Source organism: Nuphar pumila, chromosome 6 (genome assembly GCF_984573655.1).
Source record: "Nuphar pumila chromosome 6, dmNupPumi1.hap1.1, whole genome shotgun sequence".
In the NCBI taxonomy this organism is placed as follows: Eukaryota; Viridiplantae; Streptophyta; class Magnoliopsida; order Nymphaeales; family Nymphaeaceae; genus Nuphar; species Nuphar pumila.
The window spans coordinates 10,610,634-10,626,518 of NC_143254.1; the positions used below are offsets into that span (position 1 = coordinate 10,610,634).

Here is a 15,885-nt window from a genome sequence, read left to right on the forward strand (position 1 = left end):
AGTTCTTTGAAAAATTAATATGAATGTGAGGGAATTCAAGTTATATAATTCGATGAAGTCCACAACTAATACAAATAAGAATATTAGAGCACTAATATGATAACATTATTTATTCAATAATATGCATATTGTGCTCTCATACTTGGTAGGTTTCATGTTGTATTACAGGGTTTTTTTTGTAGAGTGGTTTGGCTACAACTGTTATACCGATTGGATGGCCTGTCCCATATAGAAAATTCTTCAACAAGAGAATGAGTAATTATTTTATATATGTTTGTTAACTTAATTCGTACATAGACATATTCTTGACTTGGTATATGATTGTTATAAGTATGATTATAGTATATATGTTATACTATGTATGCAGTACTTTGGGCAAAAATACAAAATTGAACTTCAAGTAAGTACGTGTTTATATATCATGTTTTGTTGTATTTTTTTTATGTAAGATATAGTTAATTGTTTACTATATCTTTTTTTTATAATAATGTAACCGATTACAAAAAGTGTATGATCAAATTCTATAAACACATGAGGAGAAAACAATTTTAAAGGATGTCAAAGAGAAGACTGAAGAGAAAACAAAGAACAAAAAAGGATTATAGCATAACACAAAAGGTTAAAAGGCCAAACAAAAGGCGAAGGATGAGGTGACATTGAACAATGAGTTGTCAAATGGCAAGATATTGAAAGTTGAGCTATGAACAATTATAGAAAGTATAGGAAAATCATATATTTAAGGTGAAATCACATATTTAAGAAAAAAACACATATTTAAGATAAAATTTATATATTTATAAGGAAAATCACATATTTAGGAGGAAACCCACATATTTTTTGTTATAAAAGTTCTGAATATCCTTATGTTTCACAAATATTGGTCATTGTTCACAAATTTTTTTTGCAGACTTTTTCATCCTTGCAAATCTTAGTCATTATTTGCTTACCTCCTTACGTAAAGTTGATTAACTTTAACCATAGTGTGTGAAGTTATATGTAACATTAAAATTTATAATTCAATAGATATACAATTCACCTATAAAATTTAAATTTATATTGGGTAACATTCAAATGTATAGTAGATACACAATTACCTATATCAATCAAATTCACTTATAATGTTCAAAATTACATCGAGTAACATTCAAATTTACCGTAAATATACAATCCACCTATAAAATTCAAATTTATATAAGGTAACATTCAAATTTACAACAAATACACAATACCTGTAACATTTAAATTCACCTGTAATATTCAAATTTAAAGCATATACACAATTCACCTGTTATATCAAATACAAAATCATATATATTCATTCACAATTCAAAGTTAAGTTGTTACAATCACACATGCATATACAATTCAAACTTGACATACATTCAAACTATTTAAATTGTTATAGATATTTAAATACAAAACTATATACATTCATTCACAACTTAAAGTTAAATTGTTAAACACAAAATCAATTACAATTATATTTACAATTATTTACAAAACAATAAAAAATATAAGTCATTATTTTGGATGCGTCAGGCATGCTCGTAGCTCCTCAATGATCTTATTATCAACGATAAGGTCAACTTGAGTTTGTATAATAGTCTCTTTGCTTGAAACAACTCTTAGCACATGCAATTTTCAGCCAGTGCAAGAGTGAACTTTGCATCCCCTCCACTTATAGTCTTTTTATTCTTTGGACTCCTCATCCCAAGTTCCTCCTCCTTAGTGCTCCTCTTTGTGGAGGGACTGCTTACAAACTATATGTTGTTTGTAGCTACATTATCATGCTTGCATGTATGAACCATAGATGACAAACTAATGTCTTTGTCATTATTTTGTCACTCTTCAAGTTTAGAGAGAAACATCATGGGGTAATCCTTCATTCGATCCTTTATTGTGCTTGAAATAGTTCTGCTAATTGCGCGAGGGACACATGATGGTTGTTGACCTGCCATGGATTGTGTAACCAAATGTCACTTGTTAAAGATTGGGTTTAAGTCAACTTGTCTATTGAAATAATATTAATATTAATATAAATATTAATATTATTAATAATAATAATATATTTGGTTAGAGAATATGAATTTTAGTTCAAAGGTTTTGTCATGAAGCTTGAATTCGGCTTAGCTAGGTACGAGCCCCCACATCCAATGGTAAATGAGTTGAATCCTATGTCACAATGATACACCAAAAAAAGACATGAGATACATCATTTTGTGGATTTCTTCATTGAAAATAGTATAAAAGTAGAGTATCCGTGTGACATAGGCTGAGTCTGAACAGCATGTGTTTGCATCATTCAATTTGTTTACCTGCCATGGATTGTGTAACATATTAACCTATAGTACCTATAATACCGCAAACTAGTTGAATATAGATCGGATCTGAATCTAGTTAAGATCCAAATCTAAAACCACATTGGTATGACAAGACGCTGGCTTTCCTTTTTTTCATATGAGTGTTAAATATGCACCCCAATCCATATCTTTATAAAGCATATATTGGCATGGTGGGTCCAAAGTCCCACCCGTATAGTGCTGTCATGCCCAAGGATGAAAATGGTTAGTTATGGATCAGGAAAAATTTACTGGTTTCTAGCTAAAAAATGTAAAATGAGGTTTAGACTCGATTTTGACCTGATTTGATTGCTAATTCGTACCCGATTCTGACCCAGATCCAAATCGTCCAAACCAAGATCTGATTTGGAATCAAATAGCATTTTACTATATGAATCGGATCCTCCCACCCGTTTGTAATTACGAGGGTATTTTCGTCATTTCCAAAGTAAAACGATTTGCGCGTCGTCCTTTTCTCTCCCCCAAAATTCGGTGAGGTCAATTATTTACTTGTTGGGGGCATTTTGATAATTTCTTTGAAAAATAGAAATTTTACTTAGTTTTGTAGTAAGAAACACATTATTGGACTTGACTGCAGGTATCCGTAAAATTTTCGTAATTCCCAAACTACCCCTTCACTAGAGACCAAGATTTGGTTTGACGGTTGACTAACATCATGTGGTCCCTTTGACTTGTTTGGACTTGCACCTTTCTGTCCGTTAGATGACCAAAGAAGCATAGTACGAATAGACCCACTGGGTTCAGCCTGTCTTTCGGTGGGCTCGGACAACTAGGGGCCATTTCTAACGGTTAGCCAATCTTGTCAATAGCTTGACTGGCTGAACCCAGTTAGAATGTGGATCTACGATTAATGATTTGTGTACATTACATTACACACTCCAACCTGGCTAAATTGGCTTGACTCGGTTAGACCGCTGATGGCCTAAGCTGGGACCGGTCACAGGCATAGTCAAGCTCAAAGGCCTTTGTCTGGTACAAGCATAGTCTTTGGAACCTTCTAAGCGTGAAGACGGACCGGTTCAGATCCAACCCATTTGTTTCCAAAATCTATCATAAACCAGTCAAACCGTGATAGGGTTATACAAGTCTAGAAATATTAAACCGAGTCCAGTCTGAACGAGCAACCGGATCCTGTTGACCTTACTTGATCAGCTTACGTGGGCCCAAATAACAAGGTCAAAACCGAACAGAGCGATCCCAGAAAAGAAAAGAATCTTTAATTTAATTTAGAAGCCCATTTTAGTAATTTTATGAATCCATAGTTTTATATGTAAATTTTATTTCCGACGTGGCACGACGCCGCTACTTCCAAGCATACCACGTACGCTTCCATCAACTCCGTCTAACGGACGGTTAACGATGTTGGTGCCATGGATCGAATTTTCGGTCCAAATGCGACACGAAACATAAGCTCCAAAATTGTATTCGGATCGCATTCAGAGTTCCAGAGTTCAGACTTACATTTTCGGGCCTTCTCCGGGTCTGGACCAGTGTTTTTCCATCATGTGATCAAGAACAAATTGCTTCTCCGGATTTGGACCATTGCTTTTCCCATCTGCTCTTTTTATTACAAGTAAAATCTCTTGTTTTTAACTGTTTTTTTTATCGGCTCCTGGGTAGTAATCTAGAGAGAGAGAGAGAGAGAGAGGGAGAGGGAGATTTTGTTCTGGTGTTCTCTTACTCGCCGCTTCCTTCTTCCCCCACTTTCCGAAACCCTAAGAGAGAGACAGAGAGGTAAGTGTCAAATTCCTCCTCGATCTCTCTTTTCTTCTTCGATTTTCTTCCTCTTTGTATTTTTTTTTTGTTCGGTTGATTTTTCATGCTTCGTCTTTCGACGAAGATACGGTTGCTATGCGATCGTCTTTGGTCGATTTCTTTTTTATTGGTTTCGCGTTGAAAATCGGTGGATTTTTCGCCTGACTTGAAAACCCTAGTTTTGGTTGTTTGGGGTTTGGATTCGACATCGGTATCTTTTAGCTAGGGCTTTCTTCTTCGGCGAAATTCTTGCTTTTCGTGGGGTTTCGATCGCCTTCTGAACGTCGAGGGGCAATTTCTGATGTGAGGCTCTGATGGTCTGCTTGGGGTGTTGTCGCGCCGTGTTGAAAGGTTGTGTCTTGAATTCATCAGGGGATGAGTTTCGAATGGATTTCCAGAGCTGCGTTTTTCTTGGATTTTTGGATTACTAGTGTCAAAGTTAGGATTTTGATGTAAAAATATGTAGTCCAATATTTGAGTGCAAAAGGATTTTGAGGGTGATGGGATGAGTTTCGGTTGGATTTCTAGAACTCTTATTTTCCTGGATTTTTGGATTGTTAGTGTGAAAATCAGGTTTTGATGTAAAAATATAGTCGGATATTGGATGAAGGAAGAAATTTGGGGCTTACAGGCTTATGTTCTTCTTCTTCTTCTAGGTTGAGTGTCTTTTCCTTCATAAAAATAGTGTTTTTGGGTGCATAATATGGGAAATTTTAGGAATGAGAATTATTTAGGGTTTTGATGTGAATTTTGGCTAAGGAACAAATTTAGGGAGTATGTTTTTTTTTTATCGTTAGATTTCGTCCATCGAGGGTTTCTCCTGAACCTGATTTTTAGTGTGATTGATTTTCTTTCACTTCTTTTTTAATGAACATTATATTTTTGAGATTTTTTTGGCTTTCTTCGTACTTTTCTTTTATCATTTCTGATGATCAGATGTTTATTGGGCTCTTCGAATAAAAAGGAAGTGTTTCTTTTTTCATTTCTGTATTAGAATTTATTTGCTTTATTGAATTAGTATGGAATTTAGTTCTTTACGCGATACTTCCTATCATGTATTTGATGTGACTGCATGTCGATCCAGTAACTTGAACGGTAAGTTGTTCTTGTTTCTATGTTGGTCATCATATAAAATTCGCCAAAAAAGAATTTTCCCTTTTTTTGGGTGGTGGGGATGTTTATATGTTTTTGCTTTAGGTTTCGGTTTCTCTAGGATGGTTGTTTCCCAAACAGTATCTTAGTTATTTGGTTCTGCTGTTCAGTGTAACAATAATTGTAGAAGAGTTCCATTCTTGAGCCTCTGTTTGGGATTCTGCTTTAAAAGGTTTTGGTCTATTTGCAGGCGGTTAGATACTACTGGATGAGGTATTAATAGGAGGACATGTCGATTTTAGAAGGGATGGCTTTTCAGTGCTGTCTGTTCTAAGAATCGACCAGCCTTGGCAGAAACAAGGGTTTTCCTATGATCTGGGTAGATTGTTCTTTGATAACTAATCATGGGTTCAGTTTGTTGCGTTGCTGCCAGAGAGAAAACTGTACCTCATGGAGAAAATACTGGATCCTCTCTTCGTCATGCATATTCACATAGGAATGCCATATACTCACCCTCATGGAGCTTCCGGTGGGATAGCAGATCACACATGGAGAATAGCATAGATAGTTCTCTACAGTTCCATCATGATCTCTCCTTGAGCAATAGTGGGAACACGGTTGGAGAAAGCAAGGGAGGTTTTGCAATCGATACTCTATCAAATGGGGGAAGCCCAATGGAAAATTTTCAGACACCCACTTGGCCAAAGTCCCCCATTTTCTCTGATACTGTTGAGGATTTTGCTGCTGGCTGTCCGGGTAAGTGTCTGATGCATGACATGGTTATCTTGGTACTGCACTTTTGGATTTTTTTAATCAATGATTATGTGGCATTCTTTGGTGATGCTCTTAGTGCTTTTTCATGGAATGTCAGTTCACCTTTATAAGGGCTTCATCTTAGAACAATTTTCTCCCCGTAGAACCATAATCTCATATGGAAGTTACTAGATGCAGTTTTTTTTGGGGAAATTTTACTTTAGGGGCAATTTTCTCAAGTACTGGGACTGGTATTGGTACTCATGTTGACATGATACAACACGGTACTGGTATTGGTAATATTGTTGTTTCCAGTCTGACCTGATCCAGTTCCAACCTGTAATATGGAAATATTTTCATCCATTTTGATGCACATAATGTGTCGTTCTTGTTCATGTATATATATATATATATATATATATATATATATATATATATATATATATCACTGTCACCAATATCAGCGATATTTTGAAAATATCATGAGAAATACCGATAATTTAAGGTAGCAGATATTAAAGGGAATATCTCACGATATTTTCAAAATATCGTGATATTATCACGATAATATCACAATAATTTTTTAGAAAAAACATTTTTTTAAGTTTGTATTTCCTATTTTTTTGTTTCTTTTATATTTTAAAACCTTTAATACATGTTTCTTTATAGTTTTGGAAGAAAAGTAATGCAAAACGTATTATTTTCTTATCCTTTTTGTTGTTATTTATATTTTTTTTTCAATTTTTTAAACTCCCAAGATTTTCAACTTTTGAAAATCTATCGCAGAAACATCATCGCCAGGAAAGGGGACCGTCCAACTAAGGGAAGGTCCAAAATCTATAACCAACATGATCAGATGCTCCCCTTGTCCAATGCTTGAGCATCTCATCAATCAGACCTCATATATTTGTTCTTTATAATTTATTGAGTAAGAACCAAGGTTGTAAGTAGTGTATCATTACTCGTATCGGTTGGGCCCATAGTTAGATACGTATCGTAGTGTATCGTAGCGCATCGTAAATATCAAAAGTTTTTAATAAAAAAAATTCTAAAATTTTCAAAAAAAAATAATAGCAAAGATTCTAAAAAAATCATTACACATGAAACAATGATGAATTGCACAAAATACAACTATGAAATCACATATGTATGTCTCTATATGCTGCATAAGACATTATTAAGCATCAACTAATATAGATAATATTGCATGCATATCTCACAAGAACAATGCAAAATATTAAATATCTTATCATTAAGAACATGGCACAAGACTCATACTTTTATATTACATAAACAAAAACAAAATAGCCAAGTTTATGAACACTTAAGTGTTAAATAATCAACTTTTTTAAAACTATAACCTCAATCATTATCATCATCATTATTTTTTTCTTCTTCTCCTGATGTTATACTAGGGACTTTAGGATCAGAAGTAGGGTGTTCATCTTCGTCATACACATCCTCCTAGGGTTGTGCATACCCCATTTTTGCATTTTTCTTATTTTTTTTCAGACCAGTGATTAATTGTTGGCATTGCCATTTCACGGCATCCGACAAATCCCTTGACATGCAAGGGGCAACATTGTGATTTGCTCCAGCTAAATGATGCTTCTACCAAGAGATACCACCTGAAACAATATGAGTGCAATAGTTGCACTCATTTTTTAATCGGTTTTCACTCACTACTTGAGTGCTCTATTGCCATGTCGAGTCATTTGATGTCACCTTCCCCCAAAACAATTCAATGAGAATCAAAGAGTACGAATTTGTTACCTTAGCCTATTCCTTTGAGTGAAAAAATGATGAAAATCCATTCTTACGTGAAAAATCCGCAAAAGCTCTCTCCCTTGCACACAAATCAGCTCCCAAATCACTCTCATGCCTCTTAGGGTCCTTGGATTCTCCTCTAAAAGCCTCTACACAAATGAGAGAATCGGCCCTAGGAAAATATTCAAAACCCAAAATTAAAAAAGTTGAGTTTCGGCAATTTAAAGTACACCAAATACATGTACGGTACACCCTGTATTGTACATTACGGTACGATACATGGTTTATCGTATAATACAACCAATACGAATACGATACACACTCATATCGTGATACGAGTGTGTATTGTATCGTGTTAGGCCATAGTTACGATATGTACCTTATTGTACAATACGATATGGTACTTACAACATTGGTAAGAACTATGCTTTACATAAAGACTTTACGACATATAGACATGTTTTTCGAAACGTAAAAAATCGATGACTCACAATGTATTTAAAACTTTACAATACAAAGTCTTGTGGGTAGGGATGGCAGTGGACTGGGGGAAAGCGAGGCCCCGCCCCGCCCCGCCTCGCCTTGCCCCGTTTGGACCGGGGATGAAGGGTATGAAACGGGGATTGAGGCGGGGACGAAGGTTAAAATCCATCCCCGTTCGGGGATGAAGGCGGGGATGGACTGACACTTCTCCCCGCCCCGCCCCATCCCCAATCCTTCTAAAGGATGGCAATAGACTACGAGGAAACGGGGCCCCGCCTCATCCCCGTTTGAACCGGGGATGGAGGACATGAAACGGGGATGAAGGTGGGGGTGGAGGTTAAAATCCATCCCCGTGCGGGGATGGAGGTTCTAATCTTGAGACGGGGCGGGGGTGGAGACCCTATCCCCTGCCCCGGTCCATTGCCATCCCTACTTGTGGGCTGTTGATTTTTAGCACTTTAAAAAGCACATCTAAACATCGAAAATTCATATTCCAAAATATGACACTAAATAAATGATAAAAATCCAATATGTAAAGTCTGATCGATGAAAAACTCAATCGTTAGAGAAGGAACACTGTCGATTATAATCAGTTATAGATTTTGGACCTTCCCTTGGTCGGTCCCCCTTCCCTAAGAAAAGGTCCAACCAAGGGAAGGTCCAAAATCTACAACCAATGATGATTGGACAAGTCTCCTCCAAAGTTTGAGCATTTCATCAATCGGATCTTATATATTTGTTCTTTATAATTTATTTAATAAAAAATATTCTTTGCATGAAGATTTTACAACATCGAGATATGTTTTCAGAACATGAAAAGTCAATAGCACAAATAGATTCAAAGTTTTACAATACAAAGTATCGTGGGCCGTTAGTTTTTAGCACTTTAAGAAACATGTCTAAAAATCGAAAAATCACAATCTAGAACATGTTTTTTACTAAATAAATTATAAAAATCTAACATGTAGAGTCCCATCAATGAAAAGTTCAATTGTTAGAGAAGGAACACTACCTTTGGTTGGATGGTCCTCCTATATATATAGGATTAATATTTGTTCCATTTGAAGGCACCAAATTATATGGAACTATTGAGCTAAAAATCATAGGTTCAAGCCTTCTCAACTCAATTCAGGAAGGTTTGTTTGCTAAGGATCAAGCCTTGGATTGTGTTATTTTGATCCAAAAAATTGATTTAGACCATTCATTTTTGAAGCTCTTATATGATTCAAAATTCATTTCCCACTAAACAAACATTGTAGATCACATCCATAAGATTTAATTTGCAAAAAACACTAAAAATTATGATTTTCAGCTCAATAGTTCCATATAATTTGGTGCCTTGAAAGGCATCATATATATATATATATATATATATAGAGAGAGAGAGAGAGAGATTATCAATGTGGCACAGGAGTGGAACCATCTTTATAAAGTAGAGTAATGATCCTGTCTAAAGTTCTTTAGGCAGAGAGGGGTGGTTCTTTAAGCAACAACAACCTTCTTTAAAGAAGTGATTAAACTTTATATTTTGAATCTCCCAAAAGCAAGTTTTGAGGCTTAAGCAACCTGTTTTTGTCAGGAATAATGATGTGGGTGTATAGTCTGTGACAAACCCTAGTAGCTATTCCCTGTACACTTGTTTGTTTAAAGACTCCTTGAGGAAACATTGTTAACTTTAGATGGATAAAGCTTCCATCTTTTCACAGTATTTACTGATAAGATGATTTAGGTGGTTGCAGATTGACTATTTTACTGAGAGTTTTTCATAGTCTAACCCATGTTCCTGTTTTTATGTATTTTGCCAGGGGACATAACAAATATCTCTTTGTTCCATCAGCTCTTAGTTTTTCTGTGAATACCTGTTCCATCAATAGCCATGCTTTTGGAGGTTGAGATACCATTTCCTGAGTTCATTTTTTGTAGACTGCTTTAATTACTTTTAGAATATCAATTCTCCACTTTATCGAATTGGCTGCCCAATTGAACGGTTGCCATTTGCAAAATTGCTTCAGTTCAAAATTAAGAACATGAGTGAGGAAATTTTACTTGAGGGGCAATTTTCTCAACTAGATACCCTGTTCCATTTGATCTGACTGCACTCTTTTGAAGGCTACTCTCATAATTTGTGAGCACAGGTGACCTTATCTGTAGCTGATAAAACTCATTAAAACACATGAATGTGTTTTTCAATTATATTCTTTGAATGCTAAATGCTAAATGCATTTTCAGGCAAGCTTTTATTTATTGTGGTCAGAATCCCTTCTGTGAATGAGGAATTAAAAATATACATTCCACTGGTGGCAACATTTAGCCACTGATTTTGTATTTGGAGTTAATTTTCCAAGGGGATGGCATGGTTTCTCACTGGATCATAATAATATCATTCTTGCTCATCTATTTCTCTTTGGCTAGGCTAAAGTAAAACCTGGTTCTTATCAGCCACAACCTGGATAGTTGTGAACCCAGCTGATTCTAGAGTAGACTCCACTGATAAAAAACTTTGAGGTCCAGCGTGTCCCTTGATGTTGCTGTATTTTTTCTTTCAAAAGGAGAGGAACATTTGGTGAATCAGAAAATCTGAAGGGGACAAGCAATCACCATTCATTGGAGTTGCTAAGGCTCAGAAGAAGTACAATATGAGCTGATCCAGCAAGGATCTGAATTTGGATATCTAATAGAGGCACAAAAACAAATCTCTGACTGAAGCTGCTTATGTAATACTAGAAAATGGGAAGATTTGGCCTGGAATAGTCTATTGTTCCTCTCAAGCCAAGTAAACCATCACATAGTCATGATCCACCACTTCTACACCATCTTCCACCCCTTTAACCTTCTGAAAGACTTAGGTCCCAGCAGAAAGTCTCTGATGTCTCTAATGCAGGAAACTTCTGTTACTCAATTCGTAAATTGGGTCAAGAGAGCCTGAATAACCACTGAAAGATTTTGCAATACTATAGAAGGTGGCCAGCTGACTCCTCAACCTCATAACACATGTAACATCTGCTAATAATTTGAATCCCTTTGGATTTCAAAGTGAGTTCATTGTTTATCTTGACAAGTGACAAAAACCGTGCTAAGGTTCTCACTCTGTGCTAAGGGGCCCAACTGTTAAAATACATTGTATACATCTGATATACATATATCAGAGGCATTTTGGTCTTTTACTGTCCTGTAATAAATACAGTCCAATAGGGACTGTATTGTCTTTTTATTTTATTAATTTTTCTGTTTTTATATGTTAGTCAAAGATGACTGTTGACTGCCTCCTCGTTTTGTATGTATGTCTCTATTTCTTGTACAGTAAGCTCCTTACAAGCTTTTTGTGAAGTAATATAAAAATATTTTGTTTTTATATTGTTGTTGTGATAGTGTGATATTGTGTCTCCTTAGTAAGATTGTACTTGATTCATTTGAGATCCTTTTGTGATTGTGCACTTGTGTAGCCCTTTGTTGGCATTGTAATTGTGCACATCTTGTTTTCATTTCACCAACCCCACCAAATATAGTTAGGATGCTACGTATGGTTCAAGCAGAATCTATAAAAATATGCTACCATAAGAGCCATAACACTGGAACACATCCAGATTACCTAGTCTTTGCCATCTATTGGCTGAAATAGACTGATTGGATGAGGGCTATCCTCAATAAGGTCCTTGCAGAGTATGATAGCCTAACTGACACCTTTATAGCATTAGTGGTCCTTAACTTCTGGATTGGGAGCCAGCTTGAAGATGGATGAAAGGTGAATGAAAGGGAGACAGCTTGAAGATGGATGAAAGGTGAATGAAATGGACTGATCACCACCACACCATGGGTCCAGTCAAAAGGACAGCTGATCTCCCCTCCCAGTCTAACCATATCCCAAACCACACCTCCATTTTGTGTTTGGCTTCCATTGCCAAGGTCATCCCACTAAATAGTACGTACGTTTCATAAGCTGTCTCCATGACTTTTCCTCCACACATAGTGACCACCACCACTTTCCCAAGAGGGCATGGTTAAATGCATAAGTCTCTTGATTCCCAAACCCCTTGAATCCCATGCTGCTCTGATGAGGTCCCACTTAACCAGAATTTCTATGGTAATTGGCTCCCCAAAGAAAGGCCTTCATTAGTCTACTGAGGCACCTCCCAATCTTCTTGGGAAACTTGAAAGGAGAAAGGTAAGGGATAACGTCCAATGCATGTTGTACCAAAGTGACTGTTGTTGTGAAGGAGAGATAGCAGCTGATCCATGATTGAAGTTTCTTTGACATTCGGCTCTCAACATCAGTCCATGGAGAGTCCCTTGAATATCCCTTAAATGCTTTCATGCCTAGGTATTTTAAGAGGAGGCTACTTTTCTTACAACCAAAAATGGATTCTGATGTATTTGTCAGCACCTTGTCTGCATGGAAAACAATAGGTCCTGATCATCTGTGTCAGTAAGGCTTCACCAAACATAAGAATGTTATCTGTGAATTGCAGTATGCTGATGATTCCTCTTCCATGCGCAACAGCCCTGGCAGGATGTGAAGGTCTTTCACCTTATTGAAAAGGGCAACTAGCCTTTCGTTGGCTATGTTAAAGAGGGGAAAGAGGGGGCACACCATTGTCGAAGTCTTGTCACGAAGCTAAATCATTTCCGCACTTCCCGTTGTCCTTAACCACTAGTAAGTGGTTGTGATGAGCTCCTGGATCCAAGAGGGAATTTCCACCGATTCTGGTACACTTCAGTCTATTAAAAAGGAACTCCTAGTTTATTTAGTCAAATACTTTGTAGTGTCCACTTCAATTAGTCAAACTGATGGAATGCAAATTCATTTGCTATGATACCACATTTTGTAATCCTCTGTGCTTCCGTGAAAGCGCATTGGGTTGTGGATATAGACTTGGAAACTTCTTTTTAGTCTTGTGGCAAGCACCTTAGTGATGATTTTGTATAATGATCCTAACAAAGAGATTGACCTGAACCATGATATATCATTTGTCCGTCCTCCTTGGGTATGAGGTTCAAATAGGTTTTATTGAGTTTCTTCAGGAGTGAGCCATTTGCATGGGATTCCTGTATGAAATCCACCTTTCCAGTTCTTCCAAGACTACAGAAATTGGGTGGTAGTCCTGCCTTGCATTTAGATACAGTCCAGACTGCATCCTTTTGTATCCTCTTTGCCTTCACGTGGTCCAAGGTTGCAAGGTTGCTCACCCAGAACAGCCTCGGTCCCCGCACAAGCCTGAAATGTGATTTGTAATGTCAGTTATGGACTGCACAACCTTGACCCCTTGTACGACAAAATCCCTGATTTTTTGATATGTGATTAGATTCACCCTGCATCTCTAGGATCTATTTGGTGAAAGTATCTGGTATTGGAGTCTCCATCTCTTGGCTAGTTGATTGGAGACTGTTGTGTGTATTTGGTTTATTTGTGGGCGCAGACCTGAAATGTGATTTGTAATGTCAATTATGGACTGCACAACCTCATTCCCTTGTACAAAAGAATCCATAATTTTTTGGAGATGTCATTAGATTCACCTTGCATGTGTAGGAGCTATTTGGTGAAAGTATCTGGTATTGGAGTCTTTTCTTGGCTAGTTGATTGGAAACTGTTGTCTATGTTTGGTTTATTTGTGGGTCTTTCAATCTTCGATTTTCTTTATCAGAGCCTGCATTTTCCCATCCACTTGAGGCGGGGCATCCTGCTACTGTGAAGTCCACAAACTATGTCACTCAGCTCATCTTCCCAGCCTTCAATCGTACTGAATTCAGCGTGCCCCTCCTCCCTGATCCATTGGTTAAATATTCCTGTATGAACTGGTTCTTTAGTTTTTGTTGTTAGTTCTTTAGGGTGTTTCATTAATTATATGTTTCTTTAACCCTACTTAGCTAGATTCCATAATCTACTAGTCTTGCAACCCCGTAGTTGATGTTCACTCCATATTTCAAAAATTTTCACCAGATTTATCTCCTGATCAGAATGTTACTTTTAGTTGTCATCTAAGTTGTCTTTTCTTTTTGGATGTTATCAATTCTTATTATTTTCACCTAATCCGTTCTCAATCCTGAATTCCCTGTTTAATACTGTATGGTTCATCTGACATTCCGGTGTATGTGACAGATTTACTTTCAAGCCCATGTGCATCAAACAAAGTGTCCACTGAGGTGAGCTCAACCTGGTCAGGTGGATTTGGTTTGTTCTACCAACACCAGTGTATCCCTGTCTTCTTTTCCTTTTTTTTTTCTGTTTTAGCTTATTAACTTTTTAGATTTAAGCTCTGCCAGGAACTTTAATGTGCTTGTCTTATATATTTATAGGTAAAGAATTTTGTAAAACCATCAGGAGTTGAGGACAAATTGGAGTTGAATACTGTACCTTCAGGTTCTTCATTAAAGCCTAAGAATGATCCATCAACTTCTCGTAGCCCAGCTTTTGCTTCCAATTCAACTCCTTCAAGGCAAACACGACGGTCACCTGGGCACCCACTTTCTAGACAAATTTCAGACGGTCGGATCTTGGCACTGAAATCCTTTGAAAGTTCTACATCCGAAGGAAGGCCATCATTTGTTTTATCTGTTTGTAGCAATGATCCAACCTTGGGATCACAGGGTGGCTCGTCCGATGGTTGGTCCATGCGCACTTTCTCTGAGCTTGTTGCCTCTTCTCAAAGAGAGAGGTGGTCTTTCGATAGTGAGAACTTGAGCTCCAACCCTGGTAAGATAACAAGATCTAACAGCATGCAGTTCCCTTCTTCCTCCATGGATTTGCAAACGTGTGGACTCTGCTTGAAGAACGTGGTGGATAGGTCTCCCTGGTTAAGTGGTAGTAATGTTTCTGTAGTTGCAGTTCTGGTCTGTGGACATGTATACCATGCTGAGTGTCTTGAAAGCACAACATCAGAAACTGAGAGGTATGACCCTTGCTGTCCTGTCTGCACATCCAGTCAGAAGTTGCCTCTGAAAATACCTCCAGGAAAGGCATTGAGGGTTGAATTAGATTCAAGGGGTAGAAACAAGATCTCAAGAATTGGAGTCGCAGATGGTGATCTTGAACAGGTCTCTTTCTCTGGGCCTATCAAAGGCTCAAGGCGCGAAGGTAAAGGTCCAAAGATGGCAGCAAGCTCCAGCACAAGGGGTTCTTTTGCAAAGCCTTTTTTGAAAAGACACTTTTCAATTGGATCAAGACCATCTCGGTCACTGTCAGAGAATGATTCTACCCGGAGGAAGGGGTTCTGGGCAAGGTATTTCAAGGAATAATCTTCTCCCACCAAGGAAAATATGGTGAGAAGCTCTGTTTCTTTACAGATTGCTTTAGGCCATATATAAATATATTGTTGGAAAATATCTTTCTTGAGATAATAAATCCAGTATATACACGTCCAATATGTGCTCGAACTCTAGAAATCTTATAGTTCAAAGCTCATTCAATCTGAAAATATGGATTCCACACTGTTTCTTGGGAATTTAATCTTGTAGTATCATGCCTGCTTGTGTATCCAGTTGTAATTGTTCTCTCTGCTACACTGCAGACCCATAGATGCCAATGAAATTCTGTATCACCAGGGATCTCTGAAACTTCATTGTATGCTGAAACGAGATCAGCATGGGTGATTTTGGTTATTCATTCGATGTTTTGGTCAATGGTACATATTGCTGGAAGATAGTAAGTGTTCATAGAATTGTCATTTCTTGTTCTATCTTG

At 37.1% G+C, this 15,885-nt stretch overlaps 1 protein-coding gene across 3 annotated transcripts; it reads left to right on the plus strand.

Moving 5' to 3' along the window:
- Positions 1 to 3,987: 3,987 nt before the first annotated feature.
- On the plus strand, positions 3,988 to 15,827 carry LOC149833930 (uncharacterized). Of its 3 annotated transcripts, none has more exons than XM_090011114.1 (4): positions 3,988 to 4,094; positions 5,458 to 5,963; positions 14,305 to 14,348; positions 14,502 to 15,827. In XM_090011114.1, exons 2-4 carry the CDS (start codon positions 5,612 to 5,614, stop codon positions 15,438 to 15,440), a joined length of 1,335 nt encoding a protein of 444 aa, XP_089867240.1. In that variant the 5' UTR covers positions 3,988 to 4,094; positions 5,458 to 5,611; the 3' UTR covers positions 15,441 to 15,827. The 3 variants fall into 3 exon arrangements, with proteins under 3 accessions (XP_089867240.1, XP_089867241.1, XP_089867242.1); XM_090011115.1 differs by lacking the exon at positions 3,988 to 4,094 and adding an exon at positions 4,231 to 4,466; XM_090011116.1 differs by lacking the exons at positions 3,988 to 4,094; positions 5,458 to 5,963 and adding an exon at positions 12,614 to 12,914.
- The last annotated feature ends 58 nt before the right edge of the window (positions 15,828 to 15,885 follow it).

Bases quoted from the DNA above. Each gene is read 5' to 3' on its own strand.
- LOC149833930 (XM_090011114.1), top strand. From the start codon at position 5,612: ATGGGTTCAGTTTGTTGCGTTGCTGCCAGAGAGAAAACTGTACCTCAT. The intron at 5,964-14,304 runs GTAAGTGTCTGA...TGTATGTGACAG, and splicing joins TTTTGCTGCTGGCTGTCCGG to ATTTACTTTCAAGCCCATGT. The intron at 14,349-14,501 runs GTGAGCTCAACC...ATATATTTATAG, and splicing joins CAAACAAAGTGTCCACTGAG to GTAAAGAATTTTGTAAAACC.